This window comes from Aquarana catesbeiana, linkage group LG04 (assembly GCF_042186555.1).
Source record: "Aquarana catesbeiana isolate 2022-GZ linkage group LG04, ASM4218655v1, whole genome shotgun sequence".
NCBI classification, from domain to species: Eukaryota; Metazoa; Chordata; class Amphibia; order Anura; family Ranidae; genus Aquarana; species Aquarana catesbeiana.
Window position 1 is genome coordinate 635,657,988 of NC_133327.1, and position 18,244 is coordinate 635,676,231.

Sequence of the window (18,244 nt, forward strand, 5' to 3'; positions counted from 1 at the left end):
CTTCCAAGTGCACTTTCAGTGCAATTTCAAGTGCACTTTGTACTTGTAGTGCAAAGTGGATTTGCCTTTAGTAAATAACCCCCTTTGTTTCTATTTTGGTATCTATCAGTATTTAATAGCATTTATTTTTCCCTCCAGGTAGTTGCGGTGTTAGCCATCCAGTACTTGTAGAAACTATTGAGGCAGAGCCTGAGGGTCTCAATCCACCCATGTTGGTTTCAGATGGAGAAAAAGCTGTGAAGATTGCATGGACTGTGCCTAAAAAACCTAATGGGATAATAACTGGATACACAATCCACAGGTAATATTATGCTCCTGGAAAGTGTGTGCCTTTTATAGAAGTTTTTGTCATTCTATTTTCCAGTAAGCCATACTGTATTTAAAGCTTTAAAGTGGTTGTAAACCCTAACATATGCACAGTGAAGTGACTAGCCTTACTGTATGTGATACACAGAGATGAAACAAATCCTTTACCATAGGTTGTACCAGTTTATCTGCTGTCTTCTCTTCTCTACATCCATTCAAAGTCCAGGATTTATACAGCTTGTCTGAGAATTCGGAAAACTGGGGGTGGGGATCTGAAGTTACACTCTGCAGAGCTCCGTGAGGAGAGCTCTGAGAGCTGATTGGAGGGAAGGGACACACCCCCTTCATACAGCACACAGGAACAGAGCTGAAGCTGTTAATCACATTGGTGTCAGGAAAACTTGTCAGAAGTGATTCATGCTGATAGTAGAGGAATGAAGCAGTAGACCGAAATTACACTTAGTGCTTTTAATTGAGACAAGTACACACTATAGAATGATATGCTTTGTTCATATTTAAAGTGGAACTCCAGTCATTTTTTCAACTTTCCATCTATTAAATCTTCTGCCCTTGTTGTTTTAACTTTTGATAGTAAAACATTTTTTTCTGCCAGTAAATACCTTATACAGCCCACTTCCTGTTTCTTGTCTGGAAAAAAGCCTAGGCTTATGACATCATGAGAGTTTTCCAGGAAGGGAGGGGGGGGGTGAGTCATAAGAGGGTCAATGAGAGCTGCAGAGCTGGAGGTGTGCCTCTGTGTAAATTCAGGAAGTGAACAGGCAGAAGCTTCAGCTGCCCACAGTTAAAATGATTGCAGCCAGACTCAGTGGAGGGAGATTTTTGCAGCATATTTGGCAAGTACAGAATTATAGTATATATAAAATAATATGCAAAGTGGTTGGAGGGAAGCTTCAGAATGGCAAAGATGTTACAAATTATGTGAGTAGACTGCAGTTCCTCTTTAATGTTTAATGTTTATGACCGCTTTTAGACCCCTTTCACACTGAGCTGCCCCGGGCGGTAAAGCGGCGCTATTCGGCCGCTAGAGGGGCGGTTTTAACCCCACGCTAGCGGCCAAAGAGGGGTTAAATCCACCTGCAAAATGCCATGGTATGGCGGCGCTGCCCCATTGCTTTCAATGGGCAGGAGCTTTGAAGGAGTGGTATAGGAGCGGTGTATTCTCCACTCCTACACCGCTGCAAAGAAGCTGCTGGCAGGACTTTTTGTGACGCCCTGCCAGCGCAGCGATCCAGTGTGAAAGCACAAGGCTTTCACAATGGGTTTTCAGCTGAGGCTTTTTTCAGGCGCTATTTTTAGCGCTGTAGTGCCTGAAAAACGCCTCCAGTGTGAAAGGGGTCTAAAAGTTTATTGAACAAACAGGGTACTAAGAAACTGGGTAAGAAAAAAGAAATGCACACAATTATATACATAAAATTTACAATAAACAGTATTGTGCTGCTGCTGAATGAATATAAGTAGATGTCAAATCTCTCCAGCAATGCTGCCACAAAGGGGAAAGTGGATGCTCTTCTCCATATGTTGTCCCCAAAATGCTTCCATTTCCTCTTTTTTTAATGAACGTTCATTGGAAGTATGGTAGCAGTGCAGAATGAGTCAAAAACACAGCTTAAACAGGATTATTTGCTATTCTGAGATAGTGTGCAGCCCAAAAGAAAGAGAAATGGTTACAACAGCTAACATAATGACGTCCTATACTGTAGGCAAGACAATGAGTGTTTGCCTTCATCTGGTTCAATTAGGTGACATCCACCCTGAGCTCGGTTGGCTTCTCTTAAGGGTCACATGAGTGCAATTCGTTTTGCACTCCTGTGTCCCGTCTTCAGCAGAGGGCGGCCTGAAGTCCACTCTCTGCTGACGTCACAGGAATCAGTCCAGGCACCGCATCATCCCGACTCTGGGAATCTGGATCCGCCAGGTGTCTGGACTGATGGCCATTTCAGCTTCTCAGTGATCCGCTGAGATGGCCGCTCCCCGCCCCTCCACAGCTCAGCGCTCCAATGAGCGTGGAGGAACAGAGCAGGAGAGCTGCTGATTGACAGGCAGCAGCTCTCTGCTCGGTTCTCAGTGCAAAGGCAACGGAGGACCAATGCTGCATCCACCTAGGCCAGTATGGTTATGGGAAATTTTTTCCCCATACTTCTCTTTTAAGGTTTTTTGAGTTTGACAAACTGTCTTTTACCAGTTCCCAAATGCAATATGTAGGTTAACATCCTTCAGCACAGGTCCCCATGCTAAGAATGCTAAAGGAGAAGAAGGGCCAAAGCTCTTTTGGCCCTACTTCTCCTGTGAATATTGGTATAGATTTGTTTGTTTTTCATCCTGCTCCATCAATATTTCTTGTCACTGCGGTTGAAAAAGGAGCATTAATTTGACACATCAATGATTAGAAAACCAAACGGTCCTTCTTAAAATGACATTTTTTTAACAGAATCCTACCAATGTATGGCCAGCTTAAGGGTCCATTCACACGGGCGATTCGCCCGGCAGACTCAAGTTTTCTTAGCGTGGGATCGATCCCTTGATCCCCGCTGAGCAGGCAGATGACAGGTCCGTCTCCACTTACTGTGCTGAGAAGGACTTGTCAGAGCCCCGCTCACCTCTATGGGGAGATTGGATAAAAATGGACCGCCTGTTCGTTTTCATCCAATCCCATCCGACAGATGGAAAATAAGGTCACCATCCAGCTGGATTTGGCGGACAGGATTGGATTGGATAACGATAGGTGACAGCGGACATGTCACCGCTGACATCCGCCGCTCCATAGGGTTGAATGGAGTGTCCGATTAGGTCCGCCTGAAAAACTGACAGGCGAACCTGATCGGAAGGCCCGTGTGAAAGGGCCCTAAGATAGCAATATCACTAACAGCAACACTGACAACTGGGAACCAGTTCTTGTGATCGCAAAAGATTGTCTTCAGCCGTTACCGAATTTTATCTCGAAAGAGGCACGTTGACAGCTGAGGCCAGCAGGCTTCAGCTGTCACAATGCAATACACTCTTTAAAAAAAAACAAATTCATTTTTTTTAAAGTTTTGAAGAAAATATATTAAATAATAATAAAATTATTAATTAATAATTAAAAAATGCACATTTTTCAGCCATGTTTTTTTCATTTCTCATCTTGTAATAAAAAATTAAGCAAGATGATTTTTATTATAAAGTAACAAATAAAATCCTTATACTGTATATCTTCAAAATGTATGTACAACCAAAACTTTTTTTTTTCAGTCTTGGATAGAGTCAGGGAAACCCCAATTAGGTTACTTTTTGCTGTCTGTGTCCCTTCACTTCTTGTCTTTGAGATGCAACAGGAAGTGATAGGAAATCTCCACAAAGTGAAGGGAATTCATATCTTAGACAGCTGTTACCAAAACATTAGTCCCCATTGGAACGTTTCCTCCCTCCTCTTGCTGTCCCTCTACTGAGGACACATAATGTAATAATAATTTGGCAAAAAGTCTAACCCTTCACTACTTTATCCAAAACAAAAAAAACAAAAAATAAGATTTTGCCTTTCAATAAACTTTTAAAAGCTTATTTGGGTAGGCAATTTCATTTTAGCGTTTTACCTGCTAAGTTTGGTCTGGTCATCAAGCCAGAAAAAAAAAATGTGCATTTATTATTTTTTTGCATATGAGCAGGGCTTTTTTTCAGCAGGAACGCAGGGGAACGCAGTTCCGGCACTTCCAGCACTAAATGTATGTAATAGCATGGGGCGTGAGGTGTGCTGGAGGGTCTATTGATATTGGCTGCTGAGGGATCTATTGTCACTGGTGGGGATCTGATTTTGTGTGAGGGTCTATTGTTGCTGATGGGGAATCTATTGTTGCTGGGGGGGTCTTATGTTGCTTGAAGGGATCTACTGTTGAGGGAGAGGTCTATTTTTACTGGCTGCTGGAGGATCCATTAATACTGGCTGCTGGGAGATCTGTTGTTGCTGCTGGGGGGGGGGTCTAATGTTGCTTGGGTGGATATTTTGTTACTGGGTATGATATTTTGTTGTGGGTGGTTCAATGTCGCCACAGGGAATCTATTGTTGTTGGAGTCCATTGTTGCTGGGGGAGTCTATTGTTGTGTGGGGATCTATTGCTGGGATTCTATTGTTGCTGGCTGCAGGGGATCTATTTTACTGCTTTTCTTTTTATCATTAACATGTTTCATACAAATGATTTAGCACCACAAAATGATACTTTGTTCTGTATTCTCTAAAAGGGGCAGTACTGGTAGGTGGGTAGGGGGTGGAATCAAGGGACGGTGGTCAGAAGTGGGTAGGGGGCAGAGACAAGGGGTGACTCAGACGGGGGGAGTTCCTGCACCTATTCTCCGAGAAAAAAATGCATATGAGTCTTCAAAGAACACTGTCTCATTGGTTGTTTTGGATTGCAGTACATTGCAGGCCCTCCACTCTCTGAATAAAACAGAAAGTGTCTGCATTGCAGTTCCCTCAAATGATTTCTTAGGCATAACAGATAATTACAAGTATTATCCCACGACAGTTAAAATCCCAGGAACATAAGAAGTGGGGTTGGCATCAGTGGAAAATCCGGCAAAACCGAATTTGACAGCGTTTGATGTCATCTGATTATTTCAGTCACAAGGCAAACAATGATATAAAGAGTAATATGAAAGGGAATGTGTTACTGCAGAGCACCCTCCAAAGCAATAAACTTTCTGGCGATGTGACACAATCACCTCGCCATCATAATTGTGGCCTGTTTGATAGCTCTGAGCCGCACAGAAGGGCACTGAGTGACACGGATACATTTTGTTTTTTATTTCCAGTGAAATGAGAATAGCGCACTGGGGCTTCCGATACAATCGTTCTATTCACCTACATGAGCATGAATCACTCGACAGTTATTCCAGCTGAAGTTTAAATGTACTTAGACAACAACAATATTAAATCTCTCTGTGATAGCCGCATCACAGCAACAATTCCTTGTCTATTATAAAGAATGATGCACCTACTACTGTAATATACATGTACAACAACATATAGTATACACCCAATATTGTATATGTACACAAACATACTTATACTGTGATATATCTATATATATATATATATATATATATATATATATATATATATATATACATATACACATACACACACACACAGTATGCTATTCACCTCTATATTCCATGAAAACCAGTCTCATATATGAACAAATAGCACTTATACAAGGCACTCCAATGCATATATACAATACAGCCCAGTGCACCCAACACTACAGTGCACTACCAGAAATAATGGTACATGTGCATTTTTGCTTGGATTGGCAGCCCTTTTAAATGAATAGGCTGTCTTAATGTGCAACACAACATTCAATGACTGCAAGTGAACAACAATAGATATATTGCATATTTATTGTAGTGACTGTTAGGGAATAAACAATTGTTTGTATTGATTGTCAAAGAGGAAGATGTGTTATCCATCTCATCGTCTACTGCCTGTCTATGTGCAGGTAAGTGGGTTTAGAGCCAGCATGCTTAAAGCACAACATATCTAAAGCCAAAACTTTTTTTTTTGGATAAAGTAAGCAAGGGTTAAATTCATTGTAATTTTTTTTGCCATCTGTGTCTTATAAGAGGGATTTGCCCTATATTCCTGTTCTGGTGGCAACTCAAGATTTAGTCATTTTAATAAAGAAAAATGGAAAAAAACGCTCAATTAATAAATTAGCAAATAAATACATAACCCGAGATATATACAGTATCTCACAAGTGCATCCCTCACATTTTTGTAAATATTTTATTATATCTTTTCATGTAACAACACTGACAACACTCATGCAGTTCTGGCTGCATTAGTGCTGTCGGCACTGGGGAGCTACAATTCATTGAGGGAACCATGAATGCCAACATGTACTGTGATATACTGAAGCAGAGCATGATCCCTTCCCTTCAGAGACTGGGCTGCAGGGCAGTATTCCAACATGATAACGACCCCAAACACAACTCCAAGAGGACCACTGCCTTGCTAAAGAAGCTGAGGGTAAAGGTGATGGACTGGCCAAGCATATCTCCAGACCTAAACCCTATTGAGCATCTGTGGGGCATCCTCAAATTGAAATTGAAGAACGCAAGGTCTCTAACATCCACCAACTCCGTGATGTCGTCATGGAGGAGTGGAAGAGGACTCCAGTGGCAACCTGTGAAGCTCTGGTGAACTCCATGCCCAAGAGGGTTAAGGCAGTGCTGGAAAATAATGGTGGCCACAGAAAATATTGACACTTTGGGCCCAATTTGGACATTTTCACTGAGGGGTGTACTCACTTTTGTTGCCAGCCATTTAGACATTAATGGCTGTGTGTTGAGTTATTTTGAGGGGACAGCAAATGTACACTGTTATACAAGCCACACTCACTACTTTACATTGTAGCAAAGTGTCATTTCTTCATTGTTGTCACGTGAAAAGATATAATTACAAAAATGTGAGGGGTGTACTCACTTTTGTGAGATACTGTATATCTACTGCAATAACAAATGCTGAATGGACCTTCAATCATAAATAAAGTGTAAAATACAAAGTTCAACTAATGTCCAAAGTTCAATAAATGCAATCCCCACAAGGTGCAAATGTGCAAGTAAATAAAAAAAAAAAAAGTGTCCTCACCTCCCACAAAAACGTATACTGTGAAGTCACTCAATACATGTGCAGATAAAGATTGCTGGAATCTCCTTTCCCTGGAATCTTTCAGCTAAAAAGTGCACACCTCCTCTCTCCAATTAGCATGGATAGAAATGTACCATAGTCTTCTCTGTTTTAGATGATTCAGATGTATATATATATAGGGAATACAAGCAGAGTGCAGCATAGTGTTAAACCAACTTAAATTGTTTATTAAAATGATTTGGACATACTTACATTGTTGTGTGTCATGCCAGACACCAGGGGGAAACAGCATGGTTAAAGTACAGCGAACACTGTCGGTGTCTTGCCAAGAAAGTTCCCTCGGTGGATAAGTTCCCCCCTGTACTGCGCAAGCGCTGCGCTTGCGCAGTACGAATGACCAGGAGCCACCGAAAATAGCCGAAAATCTTCAATCAGCTGTACACGGCGCCTGCACCCTAGGTCCAGGCTGAAGCCCCACCATCCAAGTGGACCTAGAGGGGGAATAAAAAAGTGCCGAGCAAAGCGAGGCAGTGCCCGAAGCATGGCGAGCGAAGCGAGCCCGCGAGGGGCCCTCTTACAGGCGCCGTGTACGGCTGATTTCTTCTGTATTTCGGACTGCGAGCCTCCACAGGCTGATACGAATTGACATCACTTCGGAAGATCCGCCTTATATGTTTCGACTTGAAGCAGTATTGAAGATCCATTCAGCATTTGTTATTACAGTAGATATATCTATATATTGGGTTATATATATTTTTTTAAAGCAATCACTCATTGTATTTTATTTTATTGATTGGGCTGCATTGTCACTTTATTTAAATTTGAAGGTTCCATAATATTTTTTTTACACTTTTTGCACATATTGAGCTTTTTTCAGCACAGTCTTTATAAATTGACATTTATTTTCACATATTTTGTGATATAGTACCTGCTGCTGATCCAAACTAATTAGGTCCCATATCCGTATCGCAAATTTCTTTTTTCTTCACTTTTATTCCGGTTGACATCATGGGGTTTGTTTATTTATTTCTTTAAGTCATGTAAATATGAAATATTGCATATAATATTACATATTTATGCTGACAACATGTCTTCTGCAGCGTTTACTTCCAAGCAGTTTAGAGAGTATAATTAGATTCACTGCTGTATTCAGGCAGACAGTTGAGTGACTCAGAGAAGAGACATACATCTTTTCCTCTTCTCTAGTTCGTACATTTCTGTGTAGAGTACCAGTTAGGCTCGGTTCGCATTATGAATCGCATAGGAATGCGCAGAGCATTCCTGTTCGATTCACATACAATTCAGTACGGTGCAATTTGATCGCACTGCATCACACCTAAAGTAGTGCATGCACTACTTTTGGAAACCCACTACAACCAGATCAGATGGTACATTTACACCATGCAATCCAGTGAAGGCGAATGCACTGCGTTTGCGACCTGCATTTGGGGTGTCATTAACTTAACATTCACACCTGCTGCAGATCGCAAGTTTCCTGCACCATGTTCTGGTGTGAACGGTGTTTAGCGTTAGAGACAGACAGTCCACAAGTGAACAGATACTGCTGGGTGGTCTTATTAGGAAGCTCAGAATGCTGTAGCCATGTATTAAAACGTATTTCCAAACTTTAAAATGTTTACTAATGTTTTTGAAGATCTATTTAAAAACTTTACAAAAATCAAAAACATTATAGTATTCTATTAAATAATGCAGTTATATGTATTATTATTAAAAACATTAAATGTATTTTTAAAGTGGGAGAAAAGCCTAAAGGAGAAGTACTGCCAAAGCTCTTTTGGCTGTACCTCTCCTGTGGATTACAGGAGTGCAGTCCATTCTGCACTCCTGTAATCCGTTTTCAGCAGACAGCGGGCTGAAGCCTGCTGTCGGCTGAAGTCACAGAGCCGGTCCAAGCTGGGGAAAGATTACAACCATATGGTCTGGATCCACCCAGTAGCCTGGACCAGCACCTGGCTCAGCCTCTTAGCGAGCCACTAAGTGCCTGAGCCAACCACTCCCACCTCCAGTGAGCATGCGGTGGGGTAGATGGGGGTTGGGCATAGAGAAGACAGTCACCAGCTCTCTGTCCAGAGGACAGAGCACTGAGAACTGATTGATCAGGGGTCCTTGATCGCTCAGTTCTCAGTCTTAGAGCCGGCAGGGGACAGATGCAGCATCGGAATGATGCTGCATCCACCTAGGTACGTATTATTTCAAATAAAAAAAAACAAAAAAAAAAAAACAGACTTCTTTTTTAAGTCTAACTATAGTAAAAATGTCCCATTGTTGGAGGGAAGCAAGAGCTGCAGAATCACATGACCGAACGAGAGCATATAAATAAATAAGCACACAGATCTTTTTTTATACAGGTTAGGCGGGATAGGTAGAAGGAGGGGGAAGGGAACATTTTTAGACATAGTTTGACTTAGGCTTTTCTTCCATTTTAAGTGCATTAAGTGTGAGAGCCTGAATTTGTCTTGAAATGAACCTCATGCAGTCTGCTGCACAGCAGCACTCAGACTGGAAGAGGGAGAGGCAGCAATAGGATACTTTGCTGCAGTGCACATGACATGTGCTGACAGTAGAAGAGAGCAGTATGAGTGATGACCTCATGCCACTTTATTGTCCGATCTGTAGGCTTGGGTGTGGTCTACACGAAAGACTGGTATATACTATTTTTTTTTTTTTCGTTCAACCTAGCGGGCTGAAAGAAGAAAAACTGAAGGTCTCGGGAGGAGCCGCTGTACTAGCAATCTGATGTTAGTACAGCGATCTCATTTGCTGAGCTATTGTGTTCTGACAGGGGAGCCCCCCCGGTGGAACACACCGGTCAGCGCCTTTCAGTTATTGGCTGAGAGCACTGATCGGATTCCAATCGCAGACCTTTTTTGGTGATAGCTTCTGTTGGACCAACTTCCACTCACATGGGCCAGTTTATATTGAACAGGCTGATGCTGCTCGACATTCGCCCATGTGTACGGCCCTTAAATTGTGCTGCCATTGCAGTGGAAGTCCAGAACCTGTCAGTGCTGGCTGGCTGGGAAACCAAGTTATACAGAATTACAAATCTTTTGCTATGTAAAACAACTCATGTATATGTATCTCCCCTGTGTATTTAGTAGGTTTCAGGACAGTGTATTACACAACCAGAGTTCACCTTTCACCAGTTTAATGCAGAAAGAGCAGTGGATGGATGCTGGCTATTATTTATTAATTGTGGCTTTTTACTCTTGTAATATTGTATTAATGTTCTCCATACTCTACAATGATTATTGGTGCAAACGTGTTGATTCTGATTTATTTTACTGGAGAGTCCCATCAACCGAGGTTAATCTTAGGATCTTGTCCCATATAAGATGCAGAGTCTAAACTGGGTTAAAAAGTACATTAATCTGTCAATTCATCTATATGAATCGTGAACTACATTTGACAGCTATACTGTTCCATCAAATTAAAATTTCATAGGCGTCTTCCACACTTAATGCTGATGTACATTTTAATCTGACAACCTGCAGCTTATTTTCAGATACAAGTAGCAGCAATACAAATGTGTTTGAGGAATGCCCTGCCTAATAAAAATGCTGCAGTGTTATGCACATACGAGCCTACTTAAAAATAAGGCATTTCTATTGCATCACTTATATCCTAAATAAAAAAAATAAAATAATAATAAAAAATTATATATATATATATATATATATATATATATATATATATATATATATATATATATACACACACTGTATGTAGAAAGAATTTCTTCTATATAGTAGAGTTAGGGGTGCAAACCGCTGTTTCAGGCTTGTTGGACATCATTGACTCAGTGTGCATAAACCACAGCTTCTATCAGGGCTTGCAGGTTCAACGAGGAAGTATAACTAGGCAGGTTATGGTGAGGTGTTCTTAAAAGAACAACTGTACTGTGCTTCTTGTACAGTGATCCCCAAACTGTGGGCTACAGACCAGATGTAGCCCTTTGCTTGTCTTTATCTGGCCCTTTGGCACTGACATGAAGGGGCACTATTCCTCCCACTGACAGCAATGATGGGGCACTATTTCTCCCACAGACACTGTGCCGGAATCAACTAGCACCCGACCTGGGTGCTTCTGTCAGTATACAGCTTCCTTTAGTCAGGAACCAGGTATTATAGCTGAATATTGCACCCAAGATCTCGACAACACTAGCTTAGGTGCAAACTGGAACTCTTTATTGCAAATCCACACAGAATATACTGCACACAAGATCAGGTAGCCTGATCTCATTATCGTATACAATGCAAACTGTTCATAGGAATATAATTAACATAGCTAAGGAACAGCCAACATAAACAGTATGTTAATCCACATCTAGCAACTAATAGCTAACAGTGATCTAATTAACAACTAGCAACTTAAATAAGCCTAGGTACCCAGACAGTTCGGCTCCCAGCCCACAACCCTGGATACACAAAGTACATTACACATTATTATAAGCATTAACAAATAACATCCCACAATGGTTCAATAGCAAGTTTAACCACTTGCCGACCGCCGCACGACTATATACGTCGACAGAGCGGCACGGGCAGGCAAAAGGACGTATATGTACGTCCTTGCCTGCCCGCGGGTGGGGGGTCCGATCGGACCCCCCCCCGGTGCCTGCGGCGGTCGGCAAATCTCCCCCGGCGATCGGAGGTGAGGGGGAGGCCATCCATTCGTGGCCCCCCCCTCGCGATCGCTCTCAGCCAATGGGATCATTTCCCTGCCTCTGTATTGTACACAGAGGCAGAGGAAATGATGTCATCTCTCCTCGGCTCGGTATTTTCCGTTCCGGGCCGAGGAGAGAAGACTGCAATGTAAGTGCACCAACACTACACACACAGTAGAACATGCCAGGCACACAAAACACCCCGATCCCCCCCCCGATCGCCCCCCGATCCCCCCCCAATCACCCCCCCCCCCCCCCTGTCACAAACTGACACCAGCAGTTTTTTTTTTTTTTTTTTTTTTTCTGATTACTGTATTGGTGTCAGTTTGTGACAGTTACAGTGTCAGGGCAGTGAGTGTTAGGCCCCCTGTAGGTCTAGGGTACCCCCCTAACCCCCCCTAATAAAGTTTTAACCCCTTGATCACCCCCTGTCACCAGTGTCGCTAAGCGATCATTTTTCTGATCGCTGTATTAGTGTCGCTGGTGATGCTAGTTAGGGACGTAAATATTTAGGTTCGCCGTCAGAGTTTTATAGCGACAGGGACCCCCATATACTATCTAATAAATGTTTTAACCCCTTGATTGCCCCCTAGTTAACCCTTTCACCACTGATCACTGTATAACCGTTACGGGTGACGCTGGTTAGTTTGTTTATTTTTTATAGTGTCAGGGAACCCGCCGTTTATTACCGAATAAAGATTTAGCCCCCTGATCGCCCGGCGGTGATATGCGTCGCCCCAGGCAGGGTCAGATTAGCGCCAGTACCGCTAACACCCACGCACGCAGCATACGCCTCCCTTAGTGGTATAGTATCTGATCGCATCAATATCTGATCCGATCAGATCTATACTAGCGTCCCCAGCAGTTTAGGGTTCCCAAAAACACAGTGTTAGCGGGATCAGCCCAGATACCTGCTAGCACCTGCGTTTTGCCCCTCTGCCCAGCCCACCCAAGTGCAGTATCGATCGATCACTGTCACTTACAAAACACTAAACGCATAACTGCAGCGTTCGCAGAGTCAGGCCTGATCCCTGCGATCGCTAACAGTTTTTTTGGTAGCATTTTGGTGAAATGGCAAGCACCAGCCCCAGGCAGCGTCAGGTTAGTGCCAGTACCACTGACACCCACGCACCGTACACCTCCCTTAGTGGTATAGTATCTGAACGCATCAATATCTGATCCGATCAGATCTATACTAGCGTCCCCAGCAGTTTAGGGTTCCCACAAACGCAGTGTTAGCGGGATCAGCCCAGATACCTGCTAGCAACTGCGTTTTACCCCTCCGCCCGGCCCAGCCCAGCCCACCCAAGTGCAGTATCGATCGATCACTGTCACTTACAAAACACTAAACGCATAACTGCAGCGTTCGCAGAGTCAGGCCTGATCCCTGCGATCGCTAACAGTTTTTTTTGTAGCGTTTTGGTGAACTGGCAAGCACCAGCCCCAGGCAGCGTCAGGTTAGTGCCAGTAGCGCTAACACCCACGCACGCACTGTACACCTCCCTTAGTGGTATAGTATCTGAACTGATCAATATCTGATCCGATCAGATCTATACTGGCGTCCCCAGCAGTTTAGGGTTCCCAAAAACGCAGTGTTAGCGGGATCAGCCCAGATACCTGCTAGCACCTGCGTTTTGCCCCTCCGCCCGGCCCAGACCAGCCCACCCAAGTGCAGTATCGATCGATCACTGTCACTTACAAAACACTAAATGCATAACTGCAGCGTTCGCAGAGTCAGGCCTGATCCCTGCGATCGTTAACAGTTTTTTTGGTAGCGTTTTGGTGAACTGGCAAGCGCCAGCGGCCTAGTACACCCCGGTCGTAGTCAAACCAGCACTGCAGTAACACTTGGTGACGTGGCGAGTCCCATAAGTGCAGTTCAAGCTGGTGAGGTGGCAAGCACAAGTAGTGTCCCGCTGCCACCAAAAAGACAAACACAGGCCCGTCGTGCCCATAATGCCCTTCCTGCTGCATTCGCCAATCCTAATTGGGAACCTACCGCTTCTGCAGCGCCCGTACTTCCCCCATTCACATCCCCAACCAAATGCAGTCGGCTGCATGAGAGGCATTTTTATGTCCTCCCGAGTACCCCTACCCAGCGAACCCCCCCAAAAAAGATGTTGTGTCTGCAGCAAGCGCGGATATAGGCGTGACACCCGCTATTATTGTCCCTCCTGTCCTGACAATCCTGGTCTTTGCATTGGTGAATGTTTTGAACGCTACCATTCACTAGTTGAGTATTAGCGTACGGTACAGCATTGCACAGACTAGGCACACTTTCACAGGGTCTCCCAAGATGCCATCGCATTTTGAGAGACCCGAACCTGGAACCGGTTACAGTTACAAAAGGTACAGTTACAAAAAAAGTGTAAAAAAAAAAAAAAAAAAAAAAAAAACACAAACAAAAATATAAAATAAAAAATAATAGTTGTCGTTTTATTGTTCTCTCTCTATTCTCTCTCTCTCTATTCTCTCTATTGTTCTGCTCTTTTTTACTGTATTCTATTCTGCAATGTTTTATTGTTATTATGTTTTATCATGTTTGCTTTTCAGGTATGCAGTTTTTTATACTTTACCGTTTACTGTGCTTTATTGTTAGCCATATTTTTGTCTTCAGGTACAGCATTCACGACTTTGAGTGGTTATACCAGAATGATGCTTGCAGGTTTAGGTATCATCTTGGTATCATTCTTTTCAGCCAGCGGTCGGCTTTCATGTAAAAGCAATCCTAGCGGCTAATTAGCCTCTAGACTGCTTTTACAAGCAGAGAGAATGCCCCCCCCCCCCCCCCATCGTCTTCCGTGTTTTTCTCTGGCTCTCCTGTCTCAACAGGGAACCTGAGAATGCAGCCGGTGATTCAGCCAGCTGACCATAGAGCTGATCAGAGACGAGAGTGGCTCCAAACATCTCTATGGCCTAAGAAACCGGAAGCTACGAGCATTTTATGACTTAGATTTCGCCGGATGTAAATAGCGCCATTGGGAAATTGGGGAAGCATTTTATCACACCGATCTTGGTGTGGTCAGATGCTTTGAGGGCAGAGGAGAAATCTAGGGTCTAATAGACCCCAATTTTTTCAAAAAAGAGTACCTGTCACTACCTATTGCTATCATAGGGGATATTTACATTCCCTGAGATAACAATAAAAATGATTAAAAAAAAAAAAAAATGAAAGGAACAGTTTTAAAATAAGATAAAAAAGCAAAAAAATAATAAAGAAAAAAAAAAAAAAAAAAAAAAAAGCACCCCTGTCCCCCCTGCTCTCGCGCTAAGGCGAACGCAAGCGTCGGTCTGGCGTCAAATGTAAACAGCAATTGCACCATGCATGTGAGGTATCACCGCGACGGTCAGATCGAGGGCAGTAATTTTAGCAGTAGACCTCCTCTGTAAATCTAAAGTGGTAACCTGTAAAGGCTTTTAAAGGCTTTTAAAAATGTATTTATTTTGTTGTCACTGCACGTTTGTGCACAGTTGTAAAGCATGTCATGTTTGGTATCCATGTACTCGGCCTAAGATCATCTTTTTTATTTCATCAAACATTTGGGCAATATAGTGTGTTTTAGTGCATTAAAATGTAAAAAAGTGTGTTTTTTCCCCAAAAAATGCGTTTGAAAAATCGCTGCGCAAATACTGTGTGAAAAAAAAAAATTAAACACCCACCATTTTAATCTGTAGGGCATTTGCTTTAAAAAAATATATAATGTGTGGGGGTTCAAAGTAATTTTCTTGCAAAAAAAAATAATTTTTTCATGTAATCAAAAAGTGTCAGAAAGGGCTTTGTCTTCAAGTGGTTAGAAGAGTGGGTGATGTGTGACATAAGCTTCTAAATGTTGTGCATAAAATGCCAGGACAGTTCAAACCCCCCCAAATGACCCCATTTTGGAAAGTAGACACCCCAAGCTATTTGCTGAGAGGCATGTCGAGTCCATGGAATATTTTATATTGTGACACAAGTTGCGGGAAAGAGACAAATTATTATTATTTTTTTTTTTTTTTGCACAAAGTTGTCACTAAATGATATATTGCTCAAACATGCCATGGGAATATGTGAAATTACACCCCAAAATACATTCTGTTGCTTCTCCTGAGTACGCGGATACCACATGTGTGAGACTTTTTGGGAGCCTAGCCACGTATGGGACCCCGAAAACCAAGCACCGCCTTCAGGCTTTCTAAGGGCGTAAATTTTTGATTTCACTCTTCACTGCCTATCACAGTCTCGGAGGCCATGGAATGCCCAGGTGGCACAAACCCCCCCCCAAATGACCCCATTTTGGAAAGTAGACACCCCAAGCTATTTGCTGAGAGGTATAGTGAGTATTTTGCAGACCTCACTTTTTGTCACAAAGTTTTGAAAATTAAAAAAAGAAAAAAAAAATTTTTTTTTTTGTCTTTCTTCATTTTCAAAAACAAATGAGAGCTGCAAAATACTCACCATGCCTCTCAGCAAATAGCTTGGGGTGTCTACTTTCCAAAATGGGGTCATTTGGGGGGGTTTTGTGCCACCTGGGCATTCCATGGCCTCCGAAACTGTGATAGGCAGTGAAGAGTGAAATCAAAAATGTACACCCTTAGAAATCCTGAAGGCGGTGATTGGTTTTCGGGGTCCCGTACGCGGCTAGGCTCCCAAAAAGTCCCACACATGTGGTATCCCCATACTCAGGAGAAGCAGCTAAATGTATTTTGGGGTGCAATTCCACATATGCCCATGACCTGTGTGAGCAATATATCATTTAGTGACAACTTTGTGCAAAAAAAAAATAAATAAATAAATAAATTGTCACTTTCCCGCAACTTGTGTCAAAATATAAAATATTCCATGGACTCAACATGCCTCTCAGCAAATAGCTTGGGGTGTCTACTTTCCAAAATGGGGTCATTTGGGGGGGGTTTGTGCCATCTGGGCATTTTATGGCCTTCAAAACTGTGATAGGTAGTGAGGAGTAAAATCAAAAATGTACGCCCTTAGAAATCCTGAAGGCAGTGATTGGTTTTCGGGGCCCCGTATGCGGCTAGGCTCCCAAAAAGTCCCACACATGTGGTATCCCCATACTCAGGAGAAGCAGCTAAATGTATTTTGGGGTGCAATTCCACATAGGCCCATGGCCTGTGTGAGCAATATATCATTTAGTGACAACTTTTTGTAATTTTGTTTTTTTTTTTTTTTTTTTTTCATTATTCAATCACTTGGGACAAAAAAAATGAATATTCAATGGGCTCAACATGCCTCTCAGCAATTTCCTTGGGGTGTCTACTTTCCAAAATGGGGTCATTTGTGGGGGTTTTGTACTGCCCTGTCATTTTAGCACCTCAAGAAATGACATAGGCAGTCATAAATTAAAGACTGTGTAAATTCCAGAAAATGTACCCTAGTTTGTAGGCGCTATAACTTTTGCGCAAACCAATAAATATACACTTATTGACATTTTTTTTACCAAAGACATGTGGCCAAATACATTTTGGCCTAAATGTATGACTAAAATTGAGTTTATTGGATTTTTTTTAGAACAAAAAGTAGAAAATATCATTTTTTTTCAAAATTTTCGGTCTTTTTCCGTGTATAGCGCAAAAAAAAAAAACGGCAGAGGTGATCAAATACCATCAAAAGAAAGCTCTATTTGTGGGAAGAAAAGGACGCAAATTTCGTTTGGTTACAGCATTGCATGACCGCGCAATTAGCAGTTAAAGCGACGCAGTGCCAAATTGTAAAAAGTGCTCTGGTCAGGAAGGGGGTAAATCCTTCCGGGGCTGAAGTGGTTAAGTGGACACAATATTAATCACATCTCCAAGAGTTAAGAAGACAGAAAGAAAAAATAGGTGGCTCAATTAACAATGGGAACTTACACCTAGGAGGCACACAATAGGCGAGACATACTTAACAATAAAACACATAACACCTTGATAAACAGACTATAGCGAGAGACCCTAGCATCAGATTGGTTTGAGCTGATTATATTAACATCTGCTCTGGGTATCACAGTCTAAAGCAGTCATTGCTGGTTTGGGCACAAAGGACCCAAATATGTATCCCAGGCCTAGATTCTCAGAGTCTGTGTGTTTCGGGGAGACAATCCCGAGTCCCAAGCAAGACCACTCCAAGGGTTGCCCAGGCACACACCTCCCAAAAATAGAGCCCTCCTCAAAACCCAGGGCTCATAGTCAATAGGCAAGAGGCTACCCTTCAGTCCTCTCCAAAAGCCCCGTTTCTGGTTGGGTCTGTTACAGACACCAACTATGAGGGCACTGTTCCTTCCACTGACACCAGTGATGGGCCACTATTCCTTCCACTGACACAAACAATGGGGCATAATTCCTTCCACTGACATCAACAAAGGGGCACTAGTCCACCCATTGACACCAACAAAGGGGCACAATTCCTTCCACTGATGCCAACAATAGGGTGAAATTCCTCCCATTGACACCAACGATGGGGCACAATTCCTTACACTCATGCCGATGATGGGGCATTATTCCTCTTCTCACTGACCTCTAACCTTTTTTTACTCCCACTCACCACCAATCCTGGAGTATTTTTTTAGTCCCTGATCACTGAGCCTAAGACATTGTTTACTCAGTGACCAAGTATGCTAAGGCAATTTCTACTACTCCTA

At 42.6% G+C, this 18,244-nt stretch overlaps 1 protein-coding gene across 1 annotated transcript in view; it reads left to right on the forward strand.

Moving 5' to 3' along the window:
* The window catches only part of USH2A (usherin), a 1,400,924-nt gene that overhangs the window by 1,170,664 nt on the left and 212,016 nt on the right, over positions 1-18,244 (forward strand). The window contains exon 61 of the mRNA XM_073628975.1: positions 139-301. Within this exon, the coding sequence (XP_073485076.1) occupies positions 139-301 (163 nt within the window). The remainder of the gene's footprint in view (positions 1-138; positions 302-18,244) is intronic.